At 40.9% G+C, this 27,045-nt stretch overlaps 1 protein-coding gene across 1 annotated transcript in view; it reads right to left on the minus strand.

Moving 5' to 3' along the window:
* Znf277 (zinc finger protein 277) overlaps positions 1-27,045 on the minus strand; it is a 126,074-nt gene that overhangs the window by 33,321 nt on the left and 65,708 nt on the right. The window contains exons 2-4 of the mRNA XM_036206409.1: positions 17,033-17,234; positions 11,024-11,112; positions 10,270-10,352 (exon numbers count right to left, since the gene is read on the minus strand). Coding sequence (XP_036062302.1) covers positions 10,270-10,352; positions 11,024-11,112; positions 17,033-17,234 — 374 coding nt within the window. The remainder of the gene's footprint in view (positions 1-10,269; positions 10,353-11,023; positions 11,113-17,032; positions 17,235-27,045) is intronic.

A 27,045-nucleotide genomic window follows, 5' to 3' on the forward strand; every position in this document is an offset into this window, starting at 1 on the left:
TTATTCTACTGCTGTAATGACAAGAATCCTAAAACAGTGTTTGCTGGGGATGTCCTTCTGTTTGCTGTGAAATGTGTTGCTCGGACTGATTGATAAATAAAATGCTGATTGGCCAGTAGCCAGGCAGGAAGTATAGTCTAGGTGGGATAAGCAGAGAGGAGAATTCTGGCAAGTGGAAGGTGGAGTCAGGAGACGCTGCCAATGGCTGCCGCAATGAAAAGAAGATGTAAAGACACCGGTAAGCCACAAGCCACGTGGCAAGGTATAGATTTATAGAAATGGGTTAATTTAGGATATAAGAACTAGATAACAAGAAGCTTGCCACGGCCATACAGTTTATAATTAATATAAGTCTTTGTATTTATTTGAGTCTTAGCAGCCCAGGAGCCAGGTGGACACAGGAAAACTCCAGCTACAAGTGTTTTTCTGAGCTCTGGGAATTGCTAAAGCAAATCATTGACTCTGAAAGACTGGGTACCTCTGAATTGTAGCTGGTATCAGAAGGGGAGGGCTGTCCCTAACTGACGAGTCTGACCTAACCTGGGTAAGCTGGTGTGGGAAGTTATTGCAGATATATAATGATCTATTAAAAGAACACTATGGAACACACTGGCTAAGCTGCTGTACCCCAGACTCTGGCGTGCCAGCCAACCACTGTTTGACAACTCTGACACACTTGTAAGCCAAGTCTAACAAAGCCCCTTCAATGTACAGTCATTCCATTGGTTCTGTTTCTCTAGAGAACTCTGACTAGCTTCTTCTTTGGATCTGCACTTCGTATGAAGGCTTTCCTGTCAAGTGAAGCTTATCTTTCATACACTCTATGCTTTTCTCTTACTAAACTGTACTTTGTTTTGGGGGGTCTTGGCGATGACCCTAGAGATGGTTATGTGACACTGAGGATTAGATTATAGTTTCTGCCAAAGGCTCACTTGTTACAGGGCTGGTGCCCAGGCTGTTACTGTTGAGGTTGGTGTAAACTACATCGTAGCACCCAGAAGGAGGTTTTCAGGTCACTGGAGGTCTAGAAGGAAACGTTGGGGCCCTAATCTCTCCTACTCCCCATGCAACACTGGGGACTGAACCAGAATCTGATCATGCTGGACAGGACTCTTATCCTTTTTGTTCCCTGAAATGTTTTTGCTTTGTTACATACTCCTAACAAGAGCAAGGAGGAAGAAGGATAGCTACTTACCAAAGGAGTATACTAAACACAATAATTTCTAAGTCCCTCTCAATACCAACTACTGGCCTTCAGAATTGTACTTTATATACCACACTCACAATTTCAAACATGGGTCACATTTTCAGTAAGATGCCTAGCTTGGATTGGATGGTATCACAAAAGTACCTTTGCAGAGTGCTGCAAAGACAAACTTCTGGCAAAGTGCAATAGAGGCAATTAAATTAGAAATTTATTGATAAGATGGTTAAAAAGCAAATAAAAGAATCAACCAATAATAATAGTTCTAGAATCTATTTTTGACAAGTTGGTGGGGTTAGTTGTCTCTTTAATACAGGTAGTTTGGCAGGACTAGAGTCATGGTGTGTCTCAGCTCACATTCCTGAAGAGACGATGCTGCACCATTCACATCAGCTTTGAGAAGACACCACTCAAGCTGGGTGTGGGCCTGGAGAAGAAACTGAAAAGAGCCTTGACTCTCCTCCTCTGGAGTCCTTGGACTGGCCAGGGTTATTCTCAACCAGCTGCCATTGTCTCCATTCCACCACCAGACGGGAGACTACCAAAGAATTCTGCCTACCTCCTCATATAAAAGTTCTGCCTACCTCCTCAAATAAACTGAAGGAAGTGGTGCCTTTTCTATTGCCCTTCCAGACTTAGCTCTATGTTCATTTACCTGAATCTACACTTGGACCAAAAAAAACCCCAAATGCATCTCTAATGCCCACAGCAGAGAAAAGGGCTCCTCGAGCTATACTTTATTACCTTATTCATCTAGCAGAACAATACAAGTGTTTGTGTATCTTTCTGTATGTTTCAACTCTCTGAAAGGAAAAAAAGCATCTACCTCACCCAGAGTGGTACTAAAGTCATGGCTACCAATCAGTCATGCAGGACAGTGCCTGATCAACCAATCCAGTCATGGAGGACAGTGCCTGATCAATCAGTCATGGAGGACAGTGCCTGATCAACCAATCCAGTCATGGAGGACAGTGCCTGATCAACCAATCCAGTCATGGAGGACAGTGCCTGATCAATCAGTCATGGAGGACAGTGCCTGATCAATCAGTCAGTCATGGAGGGCAGTGCCTGATCAATCAGTCATGGAGGGCAGTGCCTGATCAATCAATCAGTCATGGAGGATAGTGCCTGATCAATCAATCAGTCATGCAGGACAGTGCCTGATCAACCAGCCATGGAGGACAGTGCCTGATCAATCAGTCAGTCATGGAGGACAGTGCCTGATCAATCAGTCAGTCATGGAGGGCAGTGCCTGATCAATCAGTCATGGAGGGCAGTGCCTGATCAATCAATCAGTCATGGAGGACAGTGCCTGATCAATCAATCAGTCATGGAGGGCAGTGCCTAATCAATCAATCAGTCAGGGTGGGCAGTGCCTGATCAATCAATCAGTCAGGGTGGGCAGTGCTTCAATTCTGTTAGGATAAGGAAAACCTGAAGAGAGGCAGTGGTGGTGCACGCCTTTAATTCCAGCACTTGGGAGGCAGAGGCAGGTGGATCTTTGTGAGTTCAAGGCCAGCATGGTCTACAGAGTGAGTTCCAGGACAGACTCCAAAGCTACACAGAAAAATTCTGTCTTGAAAAACCAAAAAAACAAAAAAAAACCCCCAAAACCAAAACCAAAACAAAACAAAACAACCCCCCCCCCAAAAAAAAGAAAGAAGAAAAAAAGAATTTTTGACATGAGTAGCATTTCTCACAAAAGGTATTTAATATATGTAGAGCACAGCAGAGACGGGAATGACTATCAAAGATTATTAATGGCATCATAAGCTTTTGTAAAAATAATAAAACCTCATCATTTTGTGACAGAAGTGGAAAGTCACCTTTGTTACAAAATCAAAGCATCTCAATAAAAAAAAAAAAACAAAACGACCGTCCATGTCAGTGAGCAAAACAAGTCAACAGAAAAGGCAGAGAGAGTCCCCCCCCCCCCTCACATTTTGCAGGGCTGGGGATTAAGCCCAAGTTTTCACACATGCTAGACAAGCACTGTAACTCTGAGATATGCCCACACTCCTCAGAGGGAAACTTACTGGATGATGTTTCACTCCCCCAAATCCACGAGATTGCATCTGACTAATATTTCACCTTCTTAGCAGACATCAGTACCTCCCACCCTTCTGAAGCTACAGCGAGTGTCAATAACCATCTGCTTGCCACACGGGACGGCGAGTCTCATCAGGCAGAGCTTTGAAGAGGGAGGAAGGCACAGCAGACAGAGTGTCTTTAAAAATGGACAGATCCAGAGTGGTGTGCGCCTATAATCAGTACAGGACAGGTGCGCGAAGGGAACCTGTGAGCATGATGTAGTCTACAGCAAGATATCTCACCCCTGCCAGCCTAGCTAAGAACTGAAATATAAAAAAAGGATTAACCATTCACAGAAAACAGATAATCACCATTAAAAGATAGATGTGTAGGATAATATGAAAAATCGAAGAGTTAAAGATATGAGAAAGTTAAAAAAGCCAGTACCCTGCCTTTAATAAACATACAAAATAATCTAGCTTAGGTAAAAATAGAGAGAATTTAGAAACTGAATAGGCAGCATTGATTCACTGTAAAATGTCCATCTTTCTGACCACAGATGAAAGAGAGTTACCAGCATGGCGTGTCTCAGGATAGTGTGAGCTGCCTGAGAGGGGACTGGCTGAGTCAGCACCGGTTCAGCCACAGCTCCATGTTTTTCTAATGGATAGAGAAACTCTGAAAACATAGTCTTCACATTTTGAAAGAAAATAGAAGAAGCTTAGTTCCAAGGGAATAAAATTCCTACATACTGCTGATCGAAGATAATAAGTCAGATTTTCTTTTAAAAATTTCCAATGACAACACATTTTTTATTTCCTTGCATATGTATTTATGTTCTTTTCTAACAAACCCAATTTAAAAACGAACCATTTGCTTAGGAAGGGAGACCAGATTTGATGAGGATGCTTGGGGTTAGAAACAGTTCAAGTTGCTTCCTTTCCTATAGGTTCACTAAGAGCCACGACTGCACACATCTCCTAACCTCTGACCTTGTCTGTCCATCCAAAGCAACAATAACACTGCCTTCCTAAGTCCACATAAAGAATGTACATGTGAAAATGACTTGGAAAGTTCAAAATGGTAAACTTTGGGATGCAGATAAATATTTTCAGGCTCTGAACTCATAATTAATGCCAAGGTTAAAATCATTCAAAGGCCATTCATGCTACCTCGATCTCTGCTGGTTCTATTCACCAGGAAATGTCATTCTGTGCTTATTTAGGGAAGATTTATTTTAGATGAAGTTCTAGAACTTACAATGTTCTACAAAGCCAGGCATTGTATGAGAAAGCTATAGAAGTGTATTTATATTTTAATTTGAGGAGACTGACATACAATAACATTATCTTCTGTAAAATCTATATGGAAAAGTGGCATGGGGAGGAAAAGTCTGCTTGGTGGGAGACATGTAATTTCATTTTGTTGCTTTATTGTGGAGTGAGGTGAGACATGAAATAGGACGAAAAACAAAGCACACTTTCTCTCCAGAGGATCAAATTTCTATGCAGGTTAAAATTTTCATGAATTATTTATAGTTGTCATGAACGTTGTCACAAGCCCGGCTTCTCTGGGCTAAGGAGATGGCTCAGTCATTAAGACAAGGCTCACAATCAAAGGTATACGAAGACTCTTTCTCTACATTTCGTGGGCACCCCCTCCTCCCAGTGGAGTGAGCTATGTCCTCCTACTGAGTGCTCATGAATCCCACATATTTTCTCCTGGACGCAAAGGGAAAGGAGATTTGTTTTTTACCTTTAAGTGAAAAAAATATATTTCACTGATTATGTCTGCCTTGGCTCTTTGCTATTTTCTTTAAATTCAGGTACATTTGACCATATGGCTTTATACAGAACTAACAAGCTAACACCTTTAGGCTTAGAGAACATGGAGAAGTGACCGACAGTCCTAACCCTTCAGAAGCACCTGACCTATCAAGGAAGGTACATGTGTTAGTGCTTGCACACACATACACACACACACACACACACACACACACACACACACAGGGAGGGGGTACAGAGAGACAGAGACAGAGACAGAGACACTGGTTGCTCAAGACAGGCTGGCCTTGAACTCAGAGATCTGCCTGCCTCTGCCTGCCAAATGTTGGAATTAAAGGCGTGTGACACCACACCCAGCCACAAGAAGGCACAGATTTTTAAGCAACTAACTGTAATTGAAAAGCCGGAAAAAAAAAAAAAATAGTGAGTGTGGCCGGGGCGGGGGGATGGGATGGGGTGGTGGTGGTGGTGGTGGTGGTGGCAGTGGCAGGGGCGGCGGCAGCGAACGCCTTTAATCCCAGCACTCAGGGGGCAGAGAGCCAGGCAGAGCTCTGTGAGTTCGAGGCCAGCCCGGGCTACAGAGTGAGTTCCAGGAAAGGGCGCAAAGCTACACAGAGAAACCCTATCTTGAAAAACCAAAAAAAGTGAGTGTGTTCTATTAGAGGTTAGAAGAGGTAATCAATTTTGACAGGTGGCACCAGGGAAAATATTCGGAAAGTATGCATTCAAATAATGCCATCCAAGATACATCCAAGTGAGGTGGGCTGCTGTTCCTGGTTGATGAAGTAAGAGTCCTGAAAGGAACCAATATACTTAGTAAGAGTGAGACAAACATGTACAATTTCACTTGAGCAAAAGCCCCACGTGGCGGGACTGCTGCTTCTGTTTTCATACTTTGCTATGCTGGTAGATAGAATGTGGCTTGACAGAAGATAACTCTGTGTTGGTTAAATGATCTAGATACAGTAGCTGAAAGAAAGAGGAAAAAGGGCACTGGAAATTCAGTCTGAGCCCCAAAGTTCCAGAATACATAATTGATAAAGAATACCATAGAGATTGAAGAAGAAAGTGGAGTGACATGTTTAATTTTACTAGTATGTCTGGAAGCAATCCTGGCTGGTGTGGAAGTTGGTCTACAGAAAAGGCAAAGAAAAAGTACAAGGATTGTAAGGAAGGATATGGGGTTTACCTGCAACTCACAGGACTTGACAGGTCAGTATGGTGGTGAAGAAACAAATGAGTTAGAACAATTCTAGAAATCTCCAAGCTGAGGACCAGAAGAATGGTGGTTGAAAGAAAAGAGGAGCAAGTAAACAGGAAGCTTTGGTTCAGGGAAAGGAAAATTCTATTTTTAAGCATATCAAATTAAGATGCTGATGATAAATCAACATAGAAACATCTGATACAGGGAAATTCAGAGCTGGGTTCAGAAGAGCAGGATGAATTGGTGGCTATTTACTCTGCCTACTGTCCATCAGCACCACAGTCAGGCCTTCAGCATAGTGGAGGTCATCATGGAGGTGCATACACTGAACGAAGGGTTGAGAACTATTCCAAATGAAAGAGGTAAAACAATTATCAGAAGACATCAACTTGGACAGATGAGAGACAGAATAATGAAAGAAGAAGAAGAAGAAGGGAAAAGCCTTTTACCAGGAAGCTAAGGGAGGTATGTAGGCTAATTCAGATCCTCTGGAACCTTTTCCAACTTGGTAGTTCCTTCAGCATACAGCTAAAAACAATTTCAAAAAAAGTGTCAAATAGGAATCAAACTCTTGCACACAGACATCTGGGAGTTTGCAAATTTCACAAATGGCAAGAAATCGGGGTGGGGAGATTTTCGAATAAAGTATACAAGGATCAATTGTCCCAACCTTAAATCTACTGCTGTTGAGACTTTACCTCACTAAGAGTCTATAAATCCCAAAGTACTCATATTTTCATCAAGCGGAGAGAGGACTGTGGAAGGACATTTCAATACAAGATTAGTTCTTTGCTTGAAAGAGACCAGAAGGTAACATTGAATGGTGGTTACCACTCAGGTGGCTAATAAGGGTTTACATTTGATATCGGGCTACAGTACATAGTAAGACCCCATCTTAAAAGCAAAATAAACAACAATTAAAAAACCCAAACACACAATAAGCAAACATACAAACATGAACAGAGTCATTTTGAACTAAGGGCAAACGACAAGATGGCATGAAAACTCAATGCTTTCCTTGGAGTTTCAGGGGAGAATAAACACTAAGGAACAGTGTGCATGCAGGCAGTCACTAATGCGGCTCAGCGGCACCAACTCAACACTGGTGATTCTGGGCCTTCTTCTCATGGACCTGAGCTGACACTAAGCTGAATTTACTCACATGGACCAAACTCCATGTGCCATACAGCAAAGCACATTGGTGGGCTTACAGTACATTTTCTGGAAACTACAGTGAAGCTCTGACTAATGAAGGGGACTTAGTAACACAGAACTGATAGCAATATAAGGGGAAAGCAAGGAAGCTGTGGCAGAGTGAGGGCTGACCCTGAGGGTATCAGTCTCTCAGGGGTCTCCTCCCACCCCCAAGACAGGGTTCTCTGTGTAGCTTTGGCTGTCCTGGAAATCACTCTGTAGACCGGGATGTCCTTGAACTCACAGAGATCCTCCTGCCTCTGTTTCCCAAGCAGTGGGATTAAAGGTGATGGCCATCATCGGCCCAGGATGTTCTTATGTACCAAGGGCATAAATGCTATTAAGAAGTGCAGTATATGATGAAAACGTGCCTTTATTTTATTGTTTGGGCAATTATTTAGTATTATTTTTAAAATCTATTAATTTTTCAGAAAAAGTAGTGTATTATATTTTGCTGAATATCGTCTCATATGACTTCTTTGGACTTTTTTCCCCCCAGAAATGTGTGCTGATGATTAAAACATCATTTTATATATAAGAGATATCTTGTGACCACTGCCACCTCTCTAAGAAGGACCAGTCACACTAACTTGGAGCTTCCACACAATGAAGTAGAAAATGGGGTGATTGCAAATTCAACCTCTCTTCCTGCTTCTTGGCCAGTCTCTCTTACTTTGTACTGATGCTCTGAACATGATTTCCTTTGGATGGACATTGTAAACCTCTGCATTTTCAATCTCCAATTCAAGACTGAACCTTCTCCTTATGCAGTACTATCACACCAGGAACATCCCAGACAGTGATTCCAAAAGCCCAGAATAAACAGTACACGGTGTGTGGGATGCTGAGCAAAGGACTACGTCGGAAAGGCACGTGGAAAGCAAGAGCTCCATTTTTCATCCATTCTGTGAATCTGAGCAACTTCATCTTTCCTCACCGCCAGGATGACCTCACAGTGCTGGCAGACCTACCGAAAGGCTTGGCACTAGCTGGCGCTCAGGAATTTTAGCATCTTTCTGTATCTCCAAGTTGGTTTGCTCTTTCCTAGAATTGGACAGCTTTAAAACACCTTTACTACCTTCACTATCTTCTAAGTACACATAAATGGATCTTTACCATCATGCAGCCAATGTTCCTGGCACCAAAGTCTCTACAGTTTGGCACCATTTACCTTTATCAGTTTGCCTCATGCTGCTCCCAGTTCAGAAAAACCCAGTCATTCTGCTTCTCAGACACACCTTGAACACATTTCTTCATGTCTTTACAACTTGCCATCTTCCTACATCCTAATGCTTAAGACGCTACATTGTTAGTCTTGTTACGGCTAGTGCTTTCCAAGTGCTTCCACATGCTGACTATTATTCTAAGAGTACTGTCTGAATTGCTTCACTTAATCTTCAAAACTCTGTAAGCCATTCTATATTATCTGTTACTATGAACATACATGTGGCTTCTTATCTCACTCTCACGATATGAGCTATCCCTTTGGATTCTTTGCATGACTATTGTGTAGAGCAGGGATTCTACACATGACAGTAGTTCACGTTTTCCTTTGCATTTGGTCCTTTTAAGCTGCTGTGACGCTTACTTTCCCCAAACCCATCACTCTCTCAGACTGTACAGTAATGTAAGAGTCCATCTATACTGTGTGGGTCTCTTTCGGGGCCTGAGTCTATCTGTAGACACACAGTAAAGGTTCTTCCCACGGAGGGACAGCAATGGCTTAAGTGGCAGGGTTTGAATTTATATAAAGAAATGTAAAGCTTGATCATTCTTGACCAAGGCCACAGTAAGCAAAACGCGAGAAAATTTCCAGATACTAATAATTATGAAATTCATTCAACAAGACAGTAAGTTACCCTGCCTGGCAATGTACAAACACTGTTGTGGGAGATTAAGGAGACTTAGGAAGTCCTATTTCTTCACTGGGTTTACGGTACAGGAGAGGCATTTTTCATATATGCATACCCAAATCCAACAATATCACCTCTCTTTTACTACTAGTAAAAATAATTATTAGGGATGTTTACAAATCAAATATGTTTCAGGTTTTTTTCTCCAATGCTCTAACTAGGTATTACAGGATGTATTTTCATTCTAGGTTTCTCAAGAATGTAGTATAGATAATTAAATTCACAATCTCCTCATAATATATTTAATTAGATCTAAAGATAAAAGAAAGACTTACAAGAAGTTGCTAAAGGAAAAGCCAATTGCAAATAACAGTCAAGATCAAGTCACAAAAAGGAAACAGTGTTTTTAAATAAAATTAACATCTTACAATACATGACTAACTTAACAAAATGAAAGTTTTATGCTTTTTATGTGCTGTTATCTTTTATAAGGAATAAAGATGCTAAGGTTTTCAGATTTGCTTGCTTATAGATAAAACAAAATAAGAGAGACTATTATGTTTATTGAGTCATGTACTTAATTCCTACAGAGAATAAAGGAAATGCTACTACATAGCACATTCCAGTGAAAAGGAGAAGAAAAAGAAAAGGTTAATCAATCTGATTTGGATTAGCTGAGGGCACTTCTCCCTGACTGTTGAACCTCAGTGTGTGTTAAACATTTAGAATTACATGAAGGTTATACAGACTCTTTTTTTTTTTTTTGGTTTTTCGAGACAGGGTTTCTCTGTAGCTTTGGAGCCTGTCCTGGACTAGCTCTGTAGACCAGGCTGGCCTCGAACTCACAGAGATCCACCTGCCTCTGCCTCCCGAGTGCTGGGATTATAGGCGTTTTTGTGTATCTTTGAAAATTTCCTTAAATAAAAGTGAAAAAAGAAAATAACGAGAATGATTTTTGTATGTACTTCTAACACACTATTCATACTTTAAAATTCTTACCAGTCTCTGTTTTTGAAGCTCTTCTCTGAGGATTCTATCTTCTGGTAACACATCACACAGCAAAAAATAGTTGTCTTGTTCTTCTGTTGAGAGATGAGGACGGTAAGTGGGAAACAGAATTTTTTTCGGGAGTAGTGACTTCTTTATAGCAGTAGAAATGGCTCAGTCCGTGAAAAGCTGTGCCAGCATGAGGACCTGGTCTGGGGCCTCACGACTCACATAAAAGCCCAGGGTGCTGGACCCCTGGGGTTGGGCCAGCTACTTATGCCAACTGATGACTGATGGGCTACAGGCTCAGGGAAAGACCGCCTCAAGAAATAAGGCAAAGAGGGGTAGAGGCCAGCGTCACCTTGTAGCTTACACTGTGTGTGTGTGTGTGTGGTGTATGTGTGTGTGTGTGTGTGTGTGTGTGTGTGTGTGTGTGGTGTGTGTGTGTGGTGTGTGTGTGTGTGTATGTGTGTGGGTGGTGGTGGTGTGGTGTGTGTGTGTGTGTGTGTGTGTGTGTGTGTGGGTGGGTGGTGGTGGTGTGGTGTGTGTGTGTGGTGTGTGTGGGGTGTGTGTGTGTGTGTGTGTGGTGTGTACATGTCCATTAGTATCTGGTATAGAGTTCTGATGTAGATTTATTTAAGGAAAGTAAAATAAAAACATCAGTTTAATTTCAGCTATCATATAAGTGAGAGCAAGTGTAATTTAAGAGAGTGAGATTATTTGTGTGAATTTTTGATTTAGGTGGATAGTCAAGACATGCACTTACCAAATGGAGCTGTGGAATTGATTCTTATCACACTGCAAAAATCTGTGACTGGCTGTTCAGTGAACCTTTTCCTCCAATATAAAATGTACCTAAGGAATGATATTCAAAAGGATGATGAGACTCAATATACAGCTCTTTAAATGACAGGATCATACAAGAATGTCTAATTACCCCCACACTAAAAAGCAGATGTTGACTGAAACTGCTCGAGAATATGTGAAGAGAAAGGCACTGAGGTGTTGCAGATGTGAGATATATATTTAATAAATTAAGCCACCCTACAAAGGCAAGGGAATGGTTAAACCTTACAACTTTGAAATTCAGTAAACAGCAATGTAAGACAGTTAAAAAGAGTTTCTTTTGTTTGTTTGTTTGAGACAGGCTCTCATATAGCCCAGGATAGCCTTGAACACACTATGTTATTTAGGCTAGACTTGAATGCCTGATCCTTGGGTCTTTACCTTCTAAATTCTTGGATTACAGGCAAGTGAATAATTTTATTGTCATAATGAAGTTTTCTAAAATAACTTTATAATTTATACGTATTTAAAATGTAAGAATTAGGAGGTTAGAGCAGTTTAGAACACTGTTTTAGGATCCTGGTTTGAGTCCCAGGACAGACATGGTGGCTCACACATACCTGTAACTCCAGTCATGGGATCTGATGCTCTCTCCTGTAGGCACCAGACATGCTTTGGGTACACAGACACACACATAGGTAAAACATCCATACATAAAAATTAAAAATAAATAAATCTTAAAAAATGCGAGAATTGAATAGGCTTGTGACACTGAGATGATGAAGAGAAGACTGAGTGGTCATCTTTAGCAAAGTGAGAAAACAGCACAGTCAACATCTGCACAATTAGACAGAACGCCTCAATGCCCACACTGTGCTAAAACAAGTGGAACGTGGCCTCTGGAAAAACAGCTGAGCTACCACTTTATATTTAATGAGCAGAGCTGGAAGCAGCATATTGGCTAAGCTAAGAGCAAATCAGAACCCAGCCCTGTACATAAACTGAAATACAAAGTAAAATGACATGGTTCAACCACGCTGCTCCTCCTTCAATGCATTTATTATAAGAAGATGAATTATAATGCTACCTCATAGACCAAAGGGCACCAACAGGAGAATGTGGTCTTCTTCATGAGGAGAAAGGAAATGGGAAGGTCAACCCTGTAGTTGACAGCTTACTGGAATTACAGAAAGCAAGTTACACCAAAGAACCAAAGCTTCATAAAAAGAAAGATGGAACTTACTGAAACACTGGATGAACATAGAAAGGGTAGGGATTTGGACATTTAAAATGGCTTGATACAGCATCTAGCAGTGGTCTGCCAGAGTCAATGCTGCAGGAATGTGGGCGAGTCTAGCCATCGACTCCCTGTACCTGGGTTCCTTTTACTCTTCTTTGAGCATATCTGTCTCCATCATGGTGTTCTGGAGACAGGGGATTAATGGATTAGAAAAGAGCCTGTTAAGAGAGATCTGAGAAAAAGAGAGAACCATGATATGAGCTGCCAAATAAATAAAAATGGACAACAATAGGAAGACTAGGACACACAAGGACAAGCAGCCAATGAATAACAGTAAGCTAGAACCACTGATTTAGTTCTTGCTCGTCATATCTAACTACCCTGGTAATCTTGAAGCGAAGGAGGAAAGGCATTCCTTGCAGATTAATTCTGACTTTATCTACAGATCAGAAAATGACAATGTGAAGCTATAGCTCAGCTTGAATCACAAAGACTACACATGTAGCTAACTCACTGGCCTTCACATGCCTCAGATGCAGCAGGGACAGCATAGCTCCCAAAGTAGACAGTAAGAGGAATGTGTCCACAAAAAAATAAAGCATTATTTTCTTGGCCAGTTTCAGCACTTTACATTCCTTGGTATTATTCTACACAGCCACTCCTGTTCTCTCTGTTAGTTAATTATCCTGTCCTGGAAAGGAGAGGGTGGGAGAGAGGGAAAAGAAAAGAAAGAAGCTCAGAGCTGGGTTGGAGCAGTCAGTAAAATATTTGTCACATAGATCTGAGCTTACATAACTACCACTCATGTAAGAGCTGTGCACTTGAATCTGTACACCTCGGTGCTAGAGGTGGTGGTGGGTGCATGGACATAGACAGATACCTGGAGCTTACTGACCAGCCAGCCTAGCTGAATCAATGAGCTCCATGTTCACTGAGAGACCCTGTCTCAAAAAATGAGGTGGAGACCAGTGGTAGAGACAAACTTGAACACAAACAAGTACCTAACACATAGACACAAAGGCAGACACAAACCCTCACAGGGAAGAGGCTGGGGAATGTTCTGCTTAGAATAAGGCAAAAATTGTTTTTTACCTAAACTGAAATATACGGATATTTGTGCTCATGAATATACAAATCCACCTATGGCAGGACCAGGTGCCTGAGATAACTGACTTTTCAAGAGACAGCCACAAATCACCATACAACTTAAAGGCATGCTTCATATCATACTGTAGCAAATTAAGAAAATACAACTTTAATTGCTACATATATTTTAGTCTAAACTTACATTTGAGTTTAGAAATATCATAAACACATAGTAGTATCTTTGTAATTTTTAACCAGAACTAAGGGGTATCCACTTATATATTTTCTTGTTGTTATTACAGGTACTCAGAAAAATTGTATTCAATTGACAAACAGCTTATGATAGCAGGTCTTCAAGACACACTTCTGTGGCCCTGGTCCCAATTAGAACATAATTTTCAGAGTTATATAAGTATTCTTGTCTTCATTTTCCCTGCCTTTCTAGTTTATCCAAAGTTAAGTTACAGCTACTGAGATGAGAGTCAAATGACAGCATGTCAACACTTGATTAAGCCATGAAAGTAAATGGTGAGTAATCCACAGATACTTTGTTTAAAGGAATTTCAAATCGTATTCCATGGAGCTCCTTCTCACATCTAAGAAAATCTTTGTAGCAGCCTCCTCCTGCTGTGGCCTACACTGTAGTTTGTACACACACTGATAGAGGTATGAAGGGTTGAAATATGGTTGCTATCCAAGTAGCACCGAATGAATGGAATGTAGAAAATGACAGAGTTACCATTTATCTTCTGGTACAATTTTATCTACCAAAGAAAGCCAGAAAATTGCTCACTCAAAATAACTGTTAAGTGGCTTTGAAGGGAGATTTTCAGATTTGCTTTATTTTCTTTGCCCTAGGAAGTTTTTTTTTACTTACTTTGTTTCAATAAAGAATGTCAAATATGTTTAATATGTCTTACTTCTTATAACACAGGCTGGAGTAGTGGTGTGGCTCTGTAGCCCTAGCACTTAAAAGCCCAAGGTAGAGGAATGTGAGCTTGAGGCCAGCCTAGGCTACACAGCAAGACCCTCATTGAAAAAAGTAAGTAAGTAAAGTAAGCTCATCCCATTTCTATTATTTAAAATCTTTATAACATGCTTAGAAGGATCAGATTTTCTCTGAGAAGACTGAACCCATCCATGTTAACCAAAGCTCTTCACTGCTGTCTCCTCCAGAACTCTCTATGGTTTCTTTTCTGAAGGTTGGAGTAAGTCACACTGTGTTGACAAGATTCTAACTTAACTGATCACAGTCAATGACTGTTTTGGAGAAGAACTTTTAGTTCCATTAAATTATATGAGGTTATTCACAGAAGACTGGATATATTAAAAATGATCTTTAAAGAAACAAGAGTTTACTCAGATTTGTTCTTGGTTATTCCAAATTAATCTCATTTTTACTTCCTGAGAGTGAAGATTTTATTTAATTAGGGGTGTTGTTGGTTGTTTTAATTTTCTCTTTGGTTCTTTGTTCTTTACTCTTTGGGGGACCCACCACTCAGCTCCCAAATAACCACAGTGTGTTAGTTTTTCTTATGAATGCCCAGCCTTAGCTTGGCTTGTTTCTAGCCAGCTTTTCTAACTTAAATTATCTTGTCTACCTTTTGCTTCTGGGCTTTTCCTTTTCTATTCCTGTATACCTTTCCTTACTTCTTACTCTGTGGCTTGCTGTGTACCTGAGTGGCTGGTCCCTGGAGTCCTCCTCTTCTTGTTCTCTCGTTCCTAGATCTTCCTCTCCTCAATTTTCTCCTTCTATTTATTCTCTCTGCCTGCCAGGCCCTCCTAACCTTTCTCCTGCCTTGCTATTGGCCATTCAGCTCTTTATTAGACCAATCAGGTATTTTAGACAGGCAAAGTAACACAGCTTCACAGAATTAAACAAATGCAACATAAAGGAATAGAACACATCTTTACATCATTCAAATAAATGTTCCACATCAAAAACAAATGTAATATACCTTAAAATAATATTCCACAACATAGGGGGGCATTTGGAAGAAAGAACTAAAATTCTACATTTAAAATACAACTTTATTATACATTTTAAAAAGTATTTACATTTGTTATGTACCTTTTTCTTTAATTAACAAGCATGCACTTTACTGCTTAGCTACATTTAATAAGTGATTGTTCTCAACATTTACTTATTGATTCCTAAGCCCTGAGACCCAGCTGAGTAACTTGATTGTTCTACCCATATATGGACAATAAGATTAATGCTAATAATAAGAAATTAATAACTAGAAATACTATCATTTTATTATAAATAAACACAAAAGAGAAAAGACACATTTTGATCTAAACATTCCTCGGATTTTAAGGGCAGAAGAGAAAAGAAAGTCGTAACACCTTTCAGTTACCACTGATAGATGGCTACATTGTCCTGCAGTTCACAAGGAGTAATTTTTGTTTATATGTATAACAGTAAAGAAATCATTTTATAACAAAGAAAAGATGAGTAAAATAAGACACACCCATTAAATAGTCCTGTTACAGTTACTTGGAGAAGAAAAGAGTTGGAAGATGTCTAGCTTAAGTGTCTTAAATGAAAAGATTTGAATATATCTCGGAAAAAGTATTATGTTTAGCAGTGCTCCCATAATATTCTAAAAACAACTACCCTGACCATTTCTCTCTAATTCAAAAATAAAGAATAACAAAGAGAAGGAGAGGTACAATGTGTTGGTCCTGAAAATATGTAAGAAATTAGTCTGGCAGTTGGTGACACACATTATTCACATTTCCTTGCTCTGTTCTATGACTAGGAACATCAAAGTCTAGTAAAAAATAACCATACGGGGTGGATATAGGATCCATGTATACACAGAAGGCATGCTGCATCTATTCTGTGTTGGGAAGGATATCAGAAACCAGAACAGCTGGATTACCCCCACAGGGATGGTGGTTATTCCAACTTTAAATAAACTGTCTTTCTAAAAATCTAGATAAAGTGGAAACTTGTATGAAATTTTCTTGAAAACTGGATCTTATAAATAAATGATAATCAGGTTTTCAGACTAGTGTAAAGACCCACTGAAAACTGAAGCTACAGCTGTAAGACTGCAGTTTCACCACTGATCAAAAGACCAAGTTTGGCTCTCATGTATCAGACATGCAGCACGACACAGGTAAATGCTGTCCCACTTGACCAACAGGAGACCAGCACTCAGAGTAACCGGCCTGCTCCACGCCACAAGGCTAAGAGGTTCCCAGGCCCCAATTCCAGTCTAGGCTGGCCTGTTGCCATAGACTTCTCCACTGCTAATAATGCAGCCTGCTGCTTAGAAGACCTGTGACAAGAATGAGATTTATTCCTGGCAGGGACAGTGGTGGCCTGAGAGATAATCTGTACTGGTATTATAATGTTGAGGCGACTTGTTACTTTCCAATGAAATGGAGCCTTTTCATATTCTTCAGGTTTTATGTTCTTGGTAATTACCCAAGTCAGTAACTACGATGAGATCTCCTCAGTAGAAAATATATAGCCTGTTTTAACTTGTCATTATTTATATGCTTATTAATAAAAGATTGAAATAAAAAAAATCTGAGGAAAACCCCCTGAGCATGACCTTCCATATCTGGGTAGAAATTGCTTTCTGTATAGGACAGACCATCCTTCAGTCAAGAACGAATTTAACTTTTATAGACAAAACCAAAATTTACCTTGGGAAATCTGCAACCAGCTTCACATCAGCTATGACAATCTTATGTTCAATAATCATGTGCTTCAACAGTCTGTCTTGCTCAGCCACAGGAAAATGTTCTTCACAGAAAATACAAGGCACACATGGAGGCCCTTCGAAAGCGGTGGAGCCCCCTGGACTCTCTGGCAGGGAAAGGGGTTCCAGGATACAATCTTTCCTGTCTGGGAGAGGCACAAAAGAAGAAGAGAGAAAAGTGAAACCAACCCTGGCTCTCAGAGGGATGATTTTTCACCACCGGCATTGAAAAGAGTCTGAAGGCATTTACAAATTTAAAATCCCAAACCACAGCACTGGTCATTTTAAACACAGCTACCATCCTGCTGTGAAAGACCGCAGCTCTGCTCTCTGCTTCAACAGGGAAACCCATTTGTTTGAAGTTTTCTTCTTGGGTCCTCCTGGCCAGTGACTGCAGCTCAGAGTACTAGCAAGTGGAAACAGCCACAACTGGGTTAGAGTCCTAAGTGACCACGGGACTTAGTAAGCCACCACACAGCTCATGCCAGGCTCTTTCTAACGTATCTGAAAACTTTCTTATTTCTAATCACATGCCATGTACAAAGAACACATTTCTTACACTGGCTTGAAACAGCATGTGCTAAGTGGCCGAGGTAGCAATCTCTATGCTCTGTGTGCTACTTGCTCATTGAGAAGTTATGTATCACAAGTGAGGCTTTTATGAGCCGAGCGTTAGACACTTGGGATATACACAGTCAACATTTTCCTTGCCTGAATGAGTCCTTTTTCTTACATCACTCACAGTGTCTTCAAGTGCTTTAGTGTCTCTATGTCTCCGATTTCAGGGCATCAACCTGAGGCAGCCGTGTCAGGACCTCTCTGTAGTCTGCCATGGTGGAACCCTGCACTTGCCATCTCCTTCCAGTTCTTAAGTAGGCAGTAACGGAATGAAAACTAGGGTTCAGCCTTTGCCTTTCCAGAAGGAAAGGAACTTTCTTCAGAGAGAGATAAATGCTGGGCCTGTTGGGCTAGTTGGGAGGCATAGGCAGGAGGATCTCAAATCTTGTTGGGACTCCAGGGTAAGTTCAAGGCCAGCCTGGGCAACCTAATGAGCTCCTACCTTAAAATAAAAGGGAAAATGAGGGCCAGAGATACAGTTTGGTGATAGAGATCTTGCTTAACATATGTGAGCACTGCTGTCAATCCCCAGGATTTAAAAAAAAGAAAGAGCTATTCTACAGATGAATTTTGGAGTTAGGTTAATACCAATATTTTTCTGGTATATTTTATTTACTTTATTTTTTTCTGAGATAGGGTTTCAATGTGTAGTTTTGTGCCTTTCCTGGAACTCACTTGGTAGCCCAGGCTGGCCTCGAACTCACAAAGATCTGCCTGCCTCTGCCTCCCTATTTAAGCATTCTTAATCGAGTAATATTAGACCAGTCACTGAAACACTGTTGAGCACGGCCCAAGAATCAGCTAAGTCACATAGATAGAAGCATTCATTCACTTTTTTTTAAAATTTAACTTTATATTTTATGTGCATTGTTGTGAAGGTGTCAGCTACCCTGGAAGCTGGAGTTACAGACAGTTGTGAGCCGCCATGTGGGTGCTGGGAATTGAACCCGGGTCCTCTGGAAGAGCAGTCAGTGCTCTTAACTGCTGAGCCAGTTCTCCAGCCTTCATTCACCTCTTAACAAACACCAACTGGGTATCTACGACTGCAAGTCTTCTGTGCAGTATTGCATGCTATGAGTCTTATCTGAGGGCTCAGTTTGTTAGTAGGCACAGAGAAGTTAATAGGATAAAAAGAAAGTGACAGAGGACATTCAGTGAAAGGCAGAAGCAGGAGGGCTCACAGATCAGACAGAGAGGGAAGTGTTCCATAGGAGATTTTTAGTGTACCACTCTCACACACTCTAGTTATATTAAAATCTCCCAAGTCAAATTGTTTGTATGTTCATAAAATCTGTATTAGCACTAAAGGGGATATTGAGCAAACACATCACTAGATGAGTACTTAAGACATGCAAAGACTTTAGCAGTACTATTAATGAAACTGCTGTTAGCAATCCTCTGCCAGCCAAGGACAACAAAGGCAGCATGTCCAGTGGGTACCTGTTAATGCAGATACTGGCCAAGTGCTGAGGGTAAGAACTGTTGATCAGCACATAGCCTTAGAGAAGACATGCATATCACCCCATCTCAATGCTCGGGGGACATCAAGGGAGAGGGCCAAAATGGACTCAAGAGCTAGAGGATGAGGCAGAGTCCTGAGGAACACTGTCTTCTGGACACGAAAGGCCCAGCATGGATGAGGGCTCACAAGGCCCACCCCTAGTTAAGGAGCCGTTGGTGGGAGGGCAATCAGTCTTCTTCAGGGGTGTGGCTGCTGGTGGATGGTCTCATATTTACTAGGGCAGCACTAATGGGACTTAGTTAGTGGGTTAGTTAAAAAAAGAGGAGGAGGAGGACATGAAGTTGAGAGCCATGTGGGGAGTGGATGTGGGGAGTGGAAGAAGAGTTAGGGGTGAATATGATCAAAATATATTGCATACATGCAAGGAACTGTCAAAGGATAACAGATTCTTACAGCTATCTTAAATAAAAGTAATGTTATAAACATCACCTGACAAATACATAACAATGAGCCCTGTTTATATTCTTCTCCCAATATTTGATTGAATTTTTGCAAATTCCTTTGTCTGACCAGGGAAAACAAGTATATGGTAATAGCAGCCATCACCACCAGCAGGAGTGGAATGGGAATTCCCACTGGTAAATCAACAGCCATGCCCTAGGGCACTTCCTCAATCCTACCAAGTCATTTCCTAGTTATCATAATCCCATTCTCCACAGGACAGAATAGAGACAGGAAAAGTTGAAAGTAATATTGCACGATTAAATCTGAACTCAAGTACGACATTACTCTGCTCCCAGTATCCAAAGGCACTTTCCAACTTGAATTCTTCTTTAACACCTACACCCAGTGCTGTTTTGAATTTGTAGGTATTTATAAGCCACTTTGAATTTCTGTGCATTGCCGAGTGTCCTGATACCACCTCTCCTGGCAGTTTTTGTACCATGCTCAGTATCCTACATTTTCTTCCATGATTGTTCTTATTTTTTTCCCCCAAAGATTTCCTGTAAACTCTGGACTTCTGTGGTTTGTTTTCTTCCCTTTATAAAGCTAATGCCCAACTTTTCTTTTCCTCAAGTTATTCCCGAGTAAACAGACACAAAACTCACATGTACTGAAACATGGTAAAGGAATGAAGTAAAATCATAGATGTGAAAATCCTATGTCTGAGGAACCTGTGGTTTAGGGATTATTGAATATGGGAACTGGAGTTACTATATATTTCAGGGAATATAGATTCAACAGATCTTTTAAATGATTTTTCTCTCTCTGACTCTCTAGCCACTTAATGCCTTGCTGATGTGACAGCACCGTCGTCATCTGGAATAATTCATTTACCTACTTGCCCACTCTTTGTCCTTTCACACGGGTTTATCCTGGGTGTCAAGGGAAGTCCTTGACACCAAACAGAGCTGATGTCCACTTGACTAACACTGCCATCGTGTGTGACTTCCTGTCAAATGTTAAGTACTTTACTCATAAACATTAACTTCATCAATCCTTACAATAACTCTAAGGGGCTTCCATTTTGGTCCTATCTTATAAAAACAGAACTGAGAGGTGATTTGAGCTAGTGCTGACAGCTGCTCCTTGGGAGAGAGAGGCTCTAGACCCACACTCTGGCTGGAGCTTGAGCACACCAACCTTTATGTGACACAACAAAGTAAGAGCTTTCCTTGAAGAAGCTGGGCCACATCCACACATCATTACTTATTTATTACTTTAACTTTTAACTTAACATGGTAACAGATGGATTTACCATCGCATTTTCATACCTGCCATTTCACTTTGTTCATGGTCACCCTCCATCCCCCATCCCACTTTGATGTTGTAAAGTGATAAGAGTCAGTTGGGAAGAGGCACGTCTCAAGATGGGGAGACTAACCTGGAAGAGCAGTGCAGATGTCTAAGTGTGAGAGCTTGTGGGGCAGCAACATTAGCAGTGGACAGAACCTAGCAGTTCCTGTTCCTGACTGGCCACCGAGCGTGAAGGAAAAAGAGAATAGGAAGGAATGCACTGGCTAGTTTGATTCAACTAACATAAACTAGAGTCATCAGAGAGCAGGAAGCTCAACTGAGGAAATGCCTCCTCAAGAGCCAGCTGTAAGGCATTTCCTTAACCAGTCATCAATGGGGAAGAACCCAGTGCATTGTGGGTGGGTCCACTCCTAGGCTGCTGGCCTTGGGTTCTATAATAAAGGAGGCTGAGCAAGCCATTGGGGAGAAAGCCTGCAAACAGCACCCTCCATGGCCTCTGGATCACCTCCTGTCTCCAGGTTCCTGCCCTGTTTGAGTTCCTGTCCTGACTTCCTTCACAATGATGGATTACAACGTGGAAGTGTAAGCCAAATAAACCCTTTCCTCCCCAGCTTGCTTTTGGCCATAGTGTTTCATTGCAGCAATAGAAACCCTAAGTAAGATAAGGGGCCTGTATGAACAGGAGTTCTAGTCAATGATTTTGGATTCTAACACAAAGAGAGAAAAAGGTTTGGTTGTTAGAGTAGGGTGGGTAGTATGATCTCAGCAGTTACACGTTCCTCTTCTGGTTGGTAGACACGAAGCAGAAACTGGTACTCCATGAGATGGATTTGAACTGCCCAGTTTGCCAGCCTCTGCTCTCCAAGGTTCTCTTCTGGGCTTGACCTACCCCATCTCTTCATGTATCACCGACATAAGTTAATTATTTACACATGTATCTCTACTATGTTTGTCTGTGAACTCAAGGTCAAGGGCTTATTTTTATATGTCTTGTGTAGACTTCAGTGGCTGGAACAAAGTTGGTATTTGACAAATGTTTGTTAAATGAAGACATGAAAGAATGAACAACAGGCCAGAGGTCCTTTGAACTAGAGTTCTAATGTTAAGTTTCTAGGAAAGTCCCATTTTAGGAAACACCTGTGCCTGTCTTTAGTGGAACTTTTCCTGCCTGGAATTAAGGGTAGACCAGCTGTATTTACAGCTTGATCTTTATTTAGTACTGGGGCCTTCACACAACAGGCACAGTGGCAGTAATAATTAAAAATTGAAATGAATTCTAGCTAGAAATGAACATTAGTCAGTGTAACAGTTATAATTTCTCTGTTTTAACTTGGTCTTTTTGTTGAAACAGAGTCTCCTAATGTGGCTCAGACTGACCTCAACCCTTGCCTAGTGTTACATTTTATTGGAATTTAACTTTTAGACAGTCTTCATGGAAGGAAGGATACTTCACAGCAAAGAACAGTGGTATTTGGAATGCATAGTAAATTAACCACTCCATAAAGCAAGTTTATATGGAATAGACCTGGGTCTTGACTACATGCTTCCGTTTAGAGCAAATGCTTCTAAATGAGTGAGTGTCATTTCCTATAGATGTCTTTTTCTCTTTGGTGCTGAGAGTCAAACCCAGGGCCTTGTGTGTTGGAGATCTTTTTAAAAATACTGATTTCAAGTCCTGAGTTTACACAGAGGAAATGAAGTCTTAGTAAGTAGTAGTCCTTACACTGCTCCCTGGAAACCAACAACTCGGAGCATTAGCAATGTGCATACCTTGAGCTCAGGAGCACCTGTGGGCATCCTCAACACCTGAAAAGGATACAAACTAGGCAGCAAGCTAAAAGATAGTCTATTTTTTCCCTAGAGAGTGCAATAAGATACTAAGTGCTCGGTCAGTAGATGCCACTCCCTTACAATGTCTAACATGTTTATTTCCAGCTGTAATGAGTATTAGACCTACATTTTACAGCTTGGTAAAAGGCAACAGATACAGCAATGTAGTGGCTTTGAATCCTAAAACAGAAGAGCTGCAAATCCAGTTTCTATCAGCCAAAAGCAGCTTCAAGATTCTGCTTTGGCCCCAAATTTACTTCACATGTATGGTGCAAATTAACAAGCTATCTGCTCTAGTTCTCATGCTGAGAATTACTGTTCAGATGAACTTTATGAAAAATACAAAACCAAAACCTCCATCTCATAGAAGTTGAATTCTGAGGAGACATATTGATAGTTTTAATGATTCTAGGCCAAGGTCCCCGAAATGTCAGATGAATACTCTCTGGTAGTGTTTTTTCAGGTGAACATGCATGTGGGCCACCTCGTGATTCCATTAAAACAGTCGGTTTCAGGAGCTATGGCAGCCAAGGAAATGTGCCATTCAATTCTCCTGCTGCCACAAGAGACATTCACGTGCTATACTCTGAAATACCATTTGCAATAAGGCAAAAGTCTACAACTAGGGGTCAATATCTGACACACGTAAGAAGCCCCTCAACCAAAAAACAAAACAGAGCAAAACCAGATTAAAAAGCCAGTCAAGGGACTTGAGCTGACTCTTTTCCAAAGAAGATCAATAAATAGCCAACAGGTCTATGAAGAGGGGCTCAATATTGTTAGGGTGTGGTGATATATTGTGTACCCTAATAAAATTAATTTGCCTGAAGATCAGAGAACAGAACAAGCCACTAGATTAAATATAGATGCCAGGCAGTGGTGGCACACACCTTTAATCCCAGCACTTGAGAGCTCATGCCTTTGCTTGGGAAGCACGCACGCCTTTAATTCCATGGCTGTTATAAGGTGTGAGGAGACAGGAACTAAAGGCTTTTCAGGCTGAGGAGTCCTAGAGGTGAGACGTGGCAGTGGCTTGTTCCTTTGTCTCTCTGGTCTTTCAGCATTGACCCCAAGATCTGGCTTGGGACCTTCATTATGAGACCTTCAGCAATTTCTGCTTATACTTATTTGTCCCAAAAAAGTGAAGACAGGATCCCAAATCTGTCCTCTTCCTATGCTCGCTGCTTGCTGTTGTGTGAAACATAAACAAGGAGGTAGAAATGACTTAGGGAGGGACGGATAAATTCAGTGAACACTATTCAGCCTTAAAAATAGGAGTTACTTCGGGGCCTCTGAGATTGCTTAGAAGGTAAGGGTACTGCTACCAAGCCTCATAACCTGAGTTTGTCCCTTGGGGCCCACATCATGGAAGGAGAAAACCAACTCCCACAAAATGTCTTCTGAACAGTGGCACCCCCCCCCCTACACACACATAATGAAAAGGGAAGAAATCTCATCATGCTACAACATGGAGGATAAACCTGGAACAGCATAAGTGAAATAAACCTGGAATAGAAAGATTAAAAACTACATGATTCTACTTACATATGGTGTAGACACACTCACAGAAGCACACAGACTGACTGGTGGCAAGGGACTGAGGAGCGGGGAAGTGGAGTTCAGTTTCAGTGGGTCTAAGATGTAGATGCAAATGCTGGGGATATGTGCTGCACAACAATGTAGATAAAGTTAGCAGTAATGTGAGTTTAAATTTTGTTGTGTGGGTAGATTTTATGTCATGAATTTTAAAAGCAAGTTAAAGAAAAAAAGTCAAGTAACTGAAGTAAAGACCGGAGCATGTGGGCCATTAATTAACTCTATTAACTCACAATGACCAAGTTACTTCATCTCCAAGCCCATTCCCATTATTCCTTACACTTTTTTTTTTTTTTTTTTTTTTTGGTGGAGCTGAGGATCGAACCCAGGGCCTTGTGCTTGCTAGGCAAGCACTCTACCACTGAGCTAAATCCCCAACCCTCCCATTATTGTTACTACTCCCCTGGAAAAACTGTCATAAGCTTAAATGAGGAAATTAATGGAAAGCAAAAGACATGGATGCCATACATACAAACTCAATAAAAGTCGAATCTCCTGTCTGAAAGACAAGCAAGCAAAGTTTTATCAGGAGGCAGAGTGTTGGATAGCTGTGATAAAGACAATGAGCAAAATCAATCTGCGGATGAGAGAGTTTATTCTGGCTCATATGCCCTAATCATAATCCATCATGAAGTGAAGTTAGGGCAGGAACTCAAGGCAGGAACAGAGCAAAGGGCATGGAAGAATGCTGCTTACTGACTTGTTCCTCATGGCTTGCTCAGCCTGCTTTCTTATACAACCCAGGGATACTTGCCCTGGGTTGGCACAGCCCACATTAGGCTGGGTCCTCCCACATCAATCACTAATATTACACAAACTTGCTGACAGTTTAACAGTCATTTTCCCTGTTGAGGTTCTGTCTTTCCAGATGACTCTGCTGTATCCAGTTGACAAAAAAGATTAGCCATTACATAGAATTATAGATCCTTATAACAGGAAGGGGTCTCAAAAAGGAACCATTCAAAAGTTTAACTATTCTTATTTCTACTGACAGTGAGCATGGCTATGTCTGAGATGGAGTGAGGTAGGCACTGTTTGCACTGACGAATATACTAGAAATCCCTGTGGGCTAAAGAAATTAAAGATGTGAATTCCTCACCACAGATCTAAACAACAGTGATCCAAGGTTCCTAGAACAAAACAAACCCACTTTCCTACTATTTAAGTCATGATGATACAGTTAGTGATTGTATACCTCTGATATTTCCATAGCACATTATAATAAGAAATAAGGGGAAATCCACAATATATTGACTGTTGATAGAAGAAAAGTTGAAAGATTTATAAGCTAGCCTCATAAGGTGAGGCTGACATGAGATAAGCTCCACTCATCTTAAACTCTGGCCTTGAAGGAATGTGGAAAATATTTAATACTATCATTATGGAGAATTTACTAAGACACAAGATAAAATCTAAATGATTATAAAACAGTCCTGAGGGCCTAGCTGGAGTCATCTCAGTTACAGCCACAGAGTTACAAAGGGCTCTTTATCTGCTTATCCAAAATGGAGGCCATCACACATTGACAACTAAGCTCTAACATGCAGACAGAGAAGTGGGGTATTGAGTTCCTAGTGAATTTAATTAATTTAAATCCCCATATATAACCACTGAGTCAAATCAGATTTCACATACTAGTTCAGAATTCAGGTTTAATAGGCACACAAGTGATTTATATTCTCTGGGGTTTATGAGTTCAATGTGAAACTGTATTGAAGATTATGTACATGTGAAATTTTCTCCCAAGAAGGCCGTTTGATTCTTAAATGTTTGTGGGGAACTACAAAAAGTTGAATAATCATTAATCCTGTTTCTTCACTATATTTTCCTTTACTTGTTCTACTATTTTTATTTGTAAATGTATGTGAACAGTGTTATGTTAGCACTTTATTGCCATTTTTATTTATAATGTGCAAATGAACATTGGTGTTGGCTAGCAACACAGAGTTACTTTGGAGGCTAATGGATACTGGCCCTTTAACTTTGTTTCTTAAGGCTGCGATGAAACTACTCAGGTAAGAGCAGCCCTGAGGAAAGGGTTATCTGGATTATAATTCCAGGTTACAGTCCATCATTCAGGGGAGCCGAGGCGGCAGAGACTAGAAGCAGCTAGCTTTGCACATGTCATGAAGGAGCTGCAAGAAAACACGTGGCAACAATCCTATCTTAACATCAAAGCTACCAACACGGCCAACCATTTTAGAAATATCCCGTTTCTTTCATATATGGTCACAAAGCACTGTCCATGTTACCAAATTCAGCTAGGATGGGCTGGGAGGTTGGTTATTTGTAGATTTATTCTTTTTTATCTAGAAAGCTATCATCATGTTTAGATGCTACTAAAAATGGTCTATTTACAAACTAGTAGAGTATGGAGGACCTCATTTCCACTCACATTCTGACTGGACTATAGGGTACCTTAGATGACACTGACCAAAGTCCTTTTGTATTTGCTCCAACCATAGCCTTGGGCTATACGGCCCGAAAGAGGTGGTGCTTCTTGCCTTCATACCTGACTTCTAAAAGGAAAGAGAGAGGGGTCATGTTCTTGGCATGAATGGACACTGGATGGATGGATCAGACACAGGTGCATTTGCTCCCGGACAGAACAGAGGATGACTTCAGCCATTTACTCAGTTCTGTATTCATGAATGTATTTCCCCAATTTATATATGTATGTGTGTGTGTGTGTG

Source organism: Onychomys torridus, chromosome 14 (genome assembly GCF_903995425.1).
Source record: "Onychomys torridus chromosome 14, mOncTor1.1, whole genome shotgun sequence".
Taxonomy (NCBI): domain Eukaryota; kingdom Metazoa; phylum Chordata; class Mammalia; order Rodentia; family Cricetidae; genus Onychomys; species Onychomys torridus.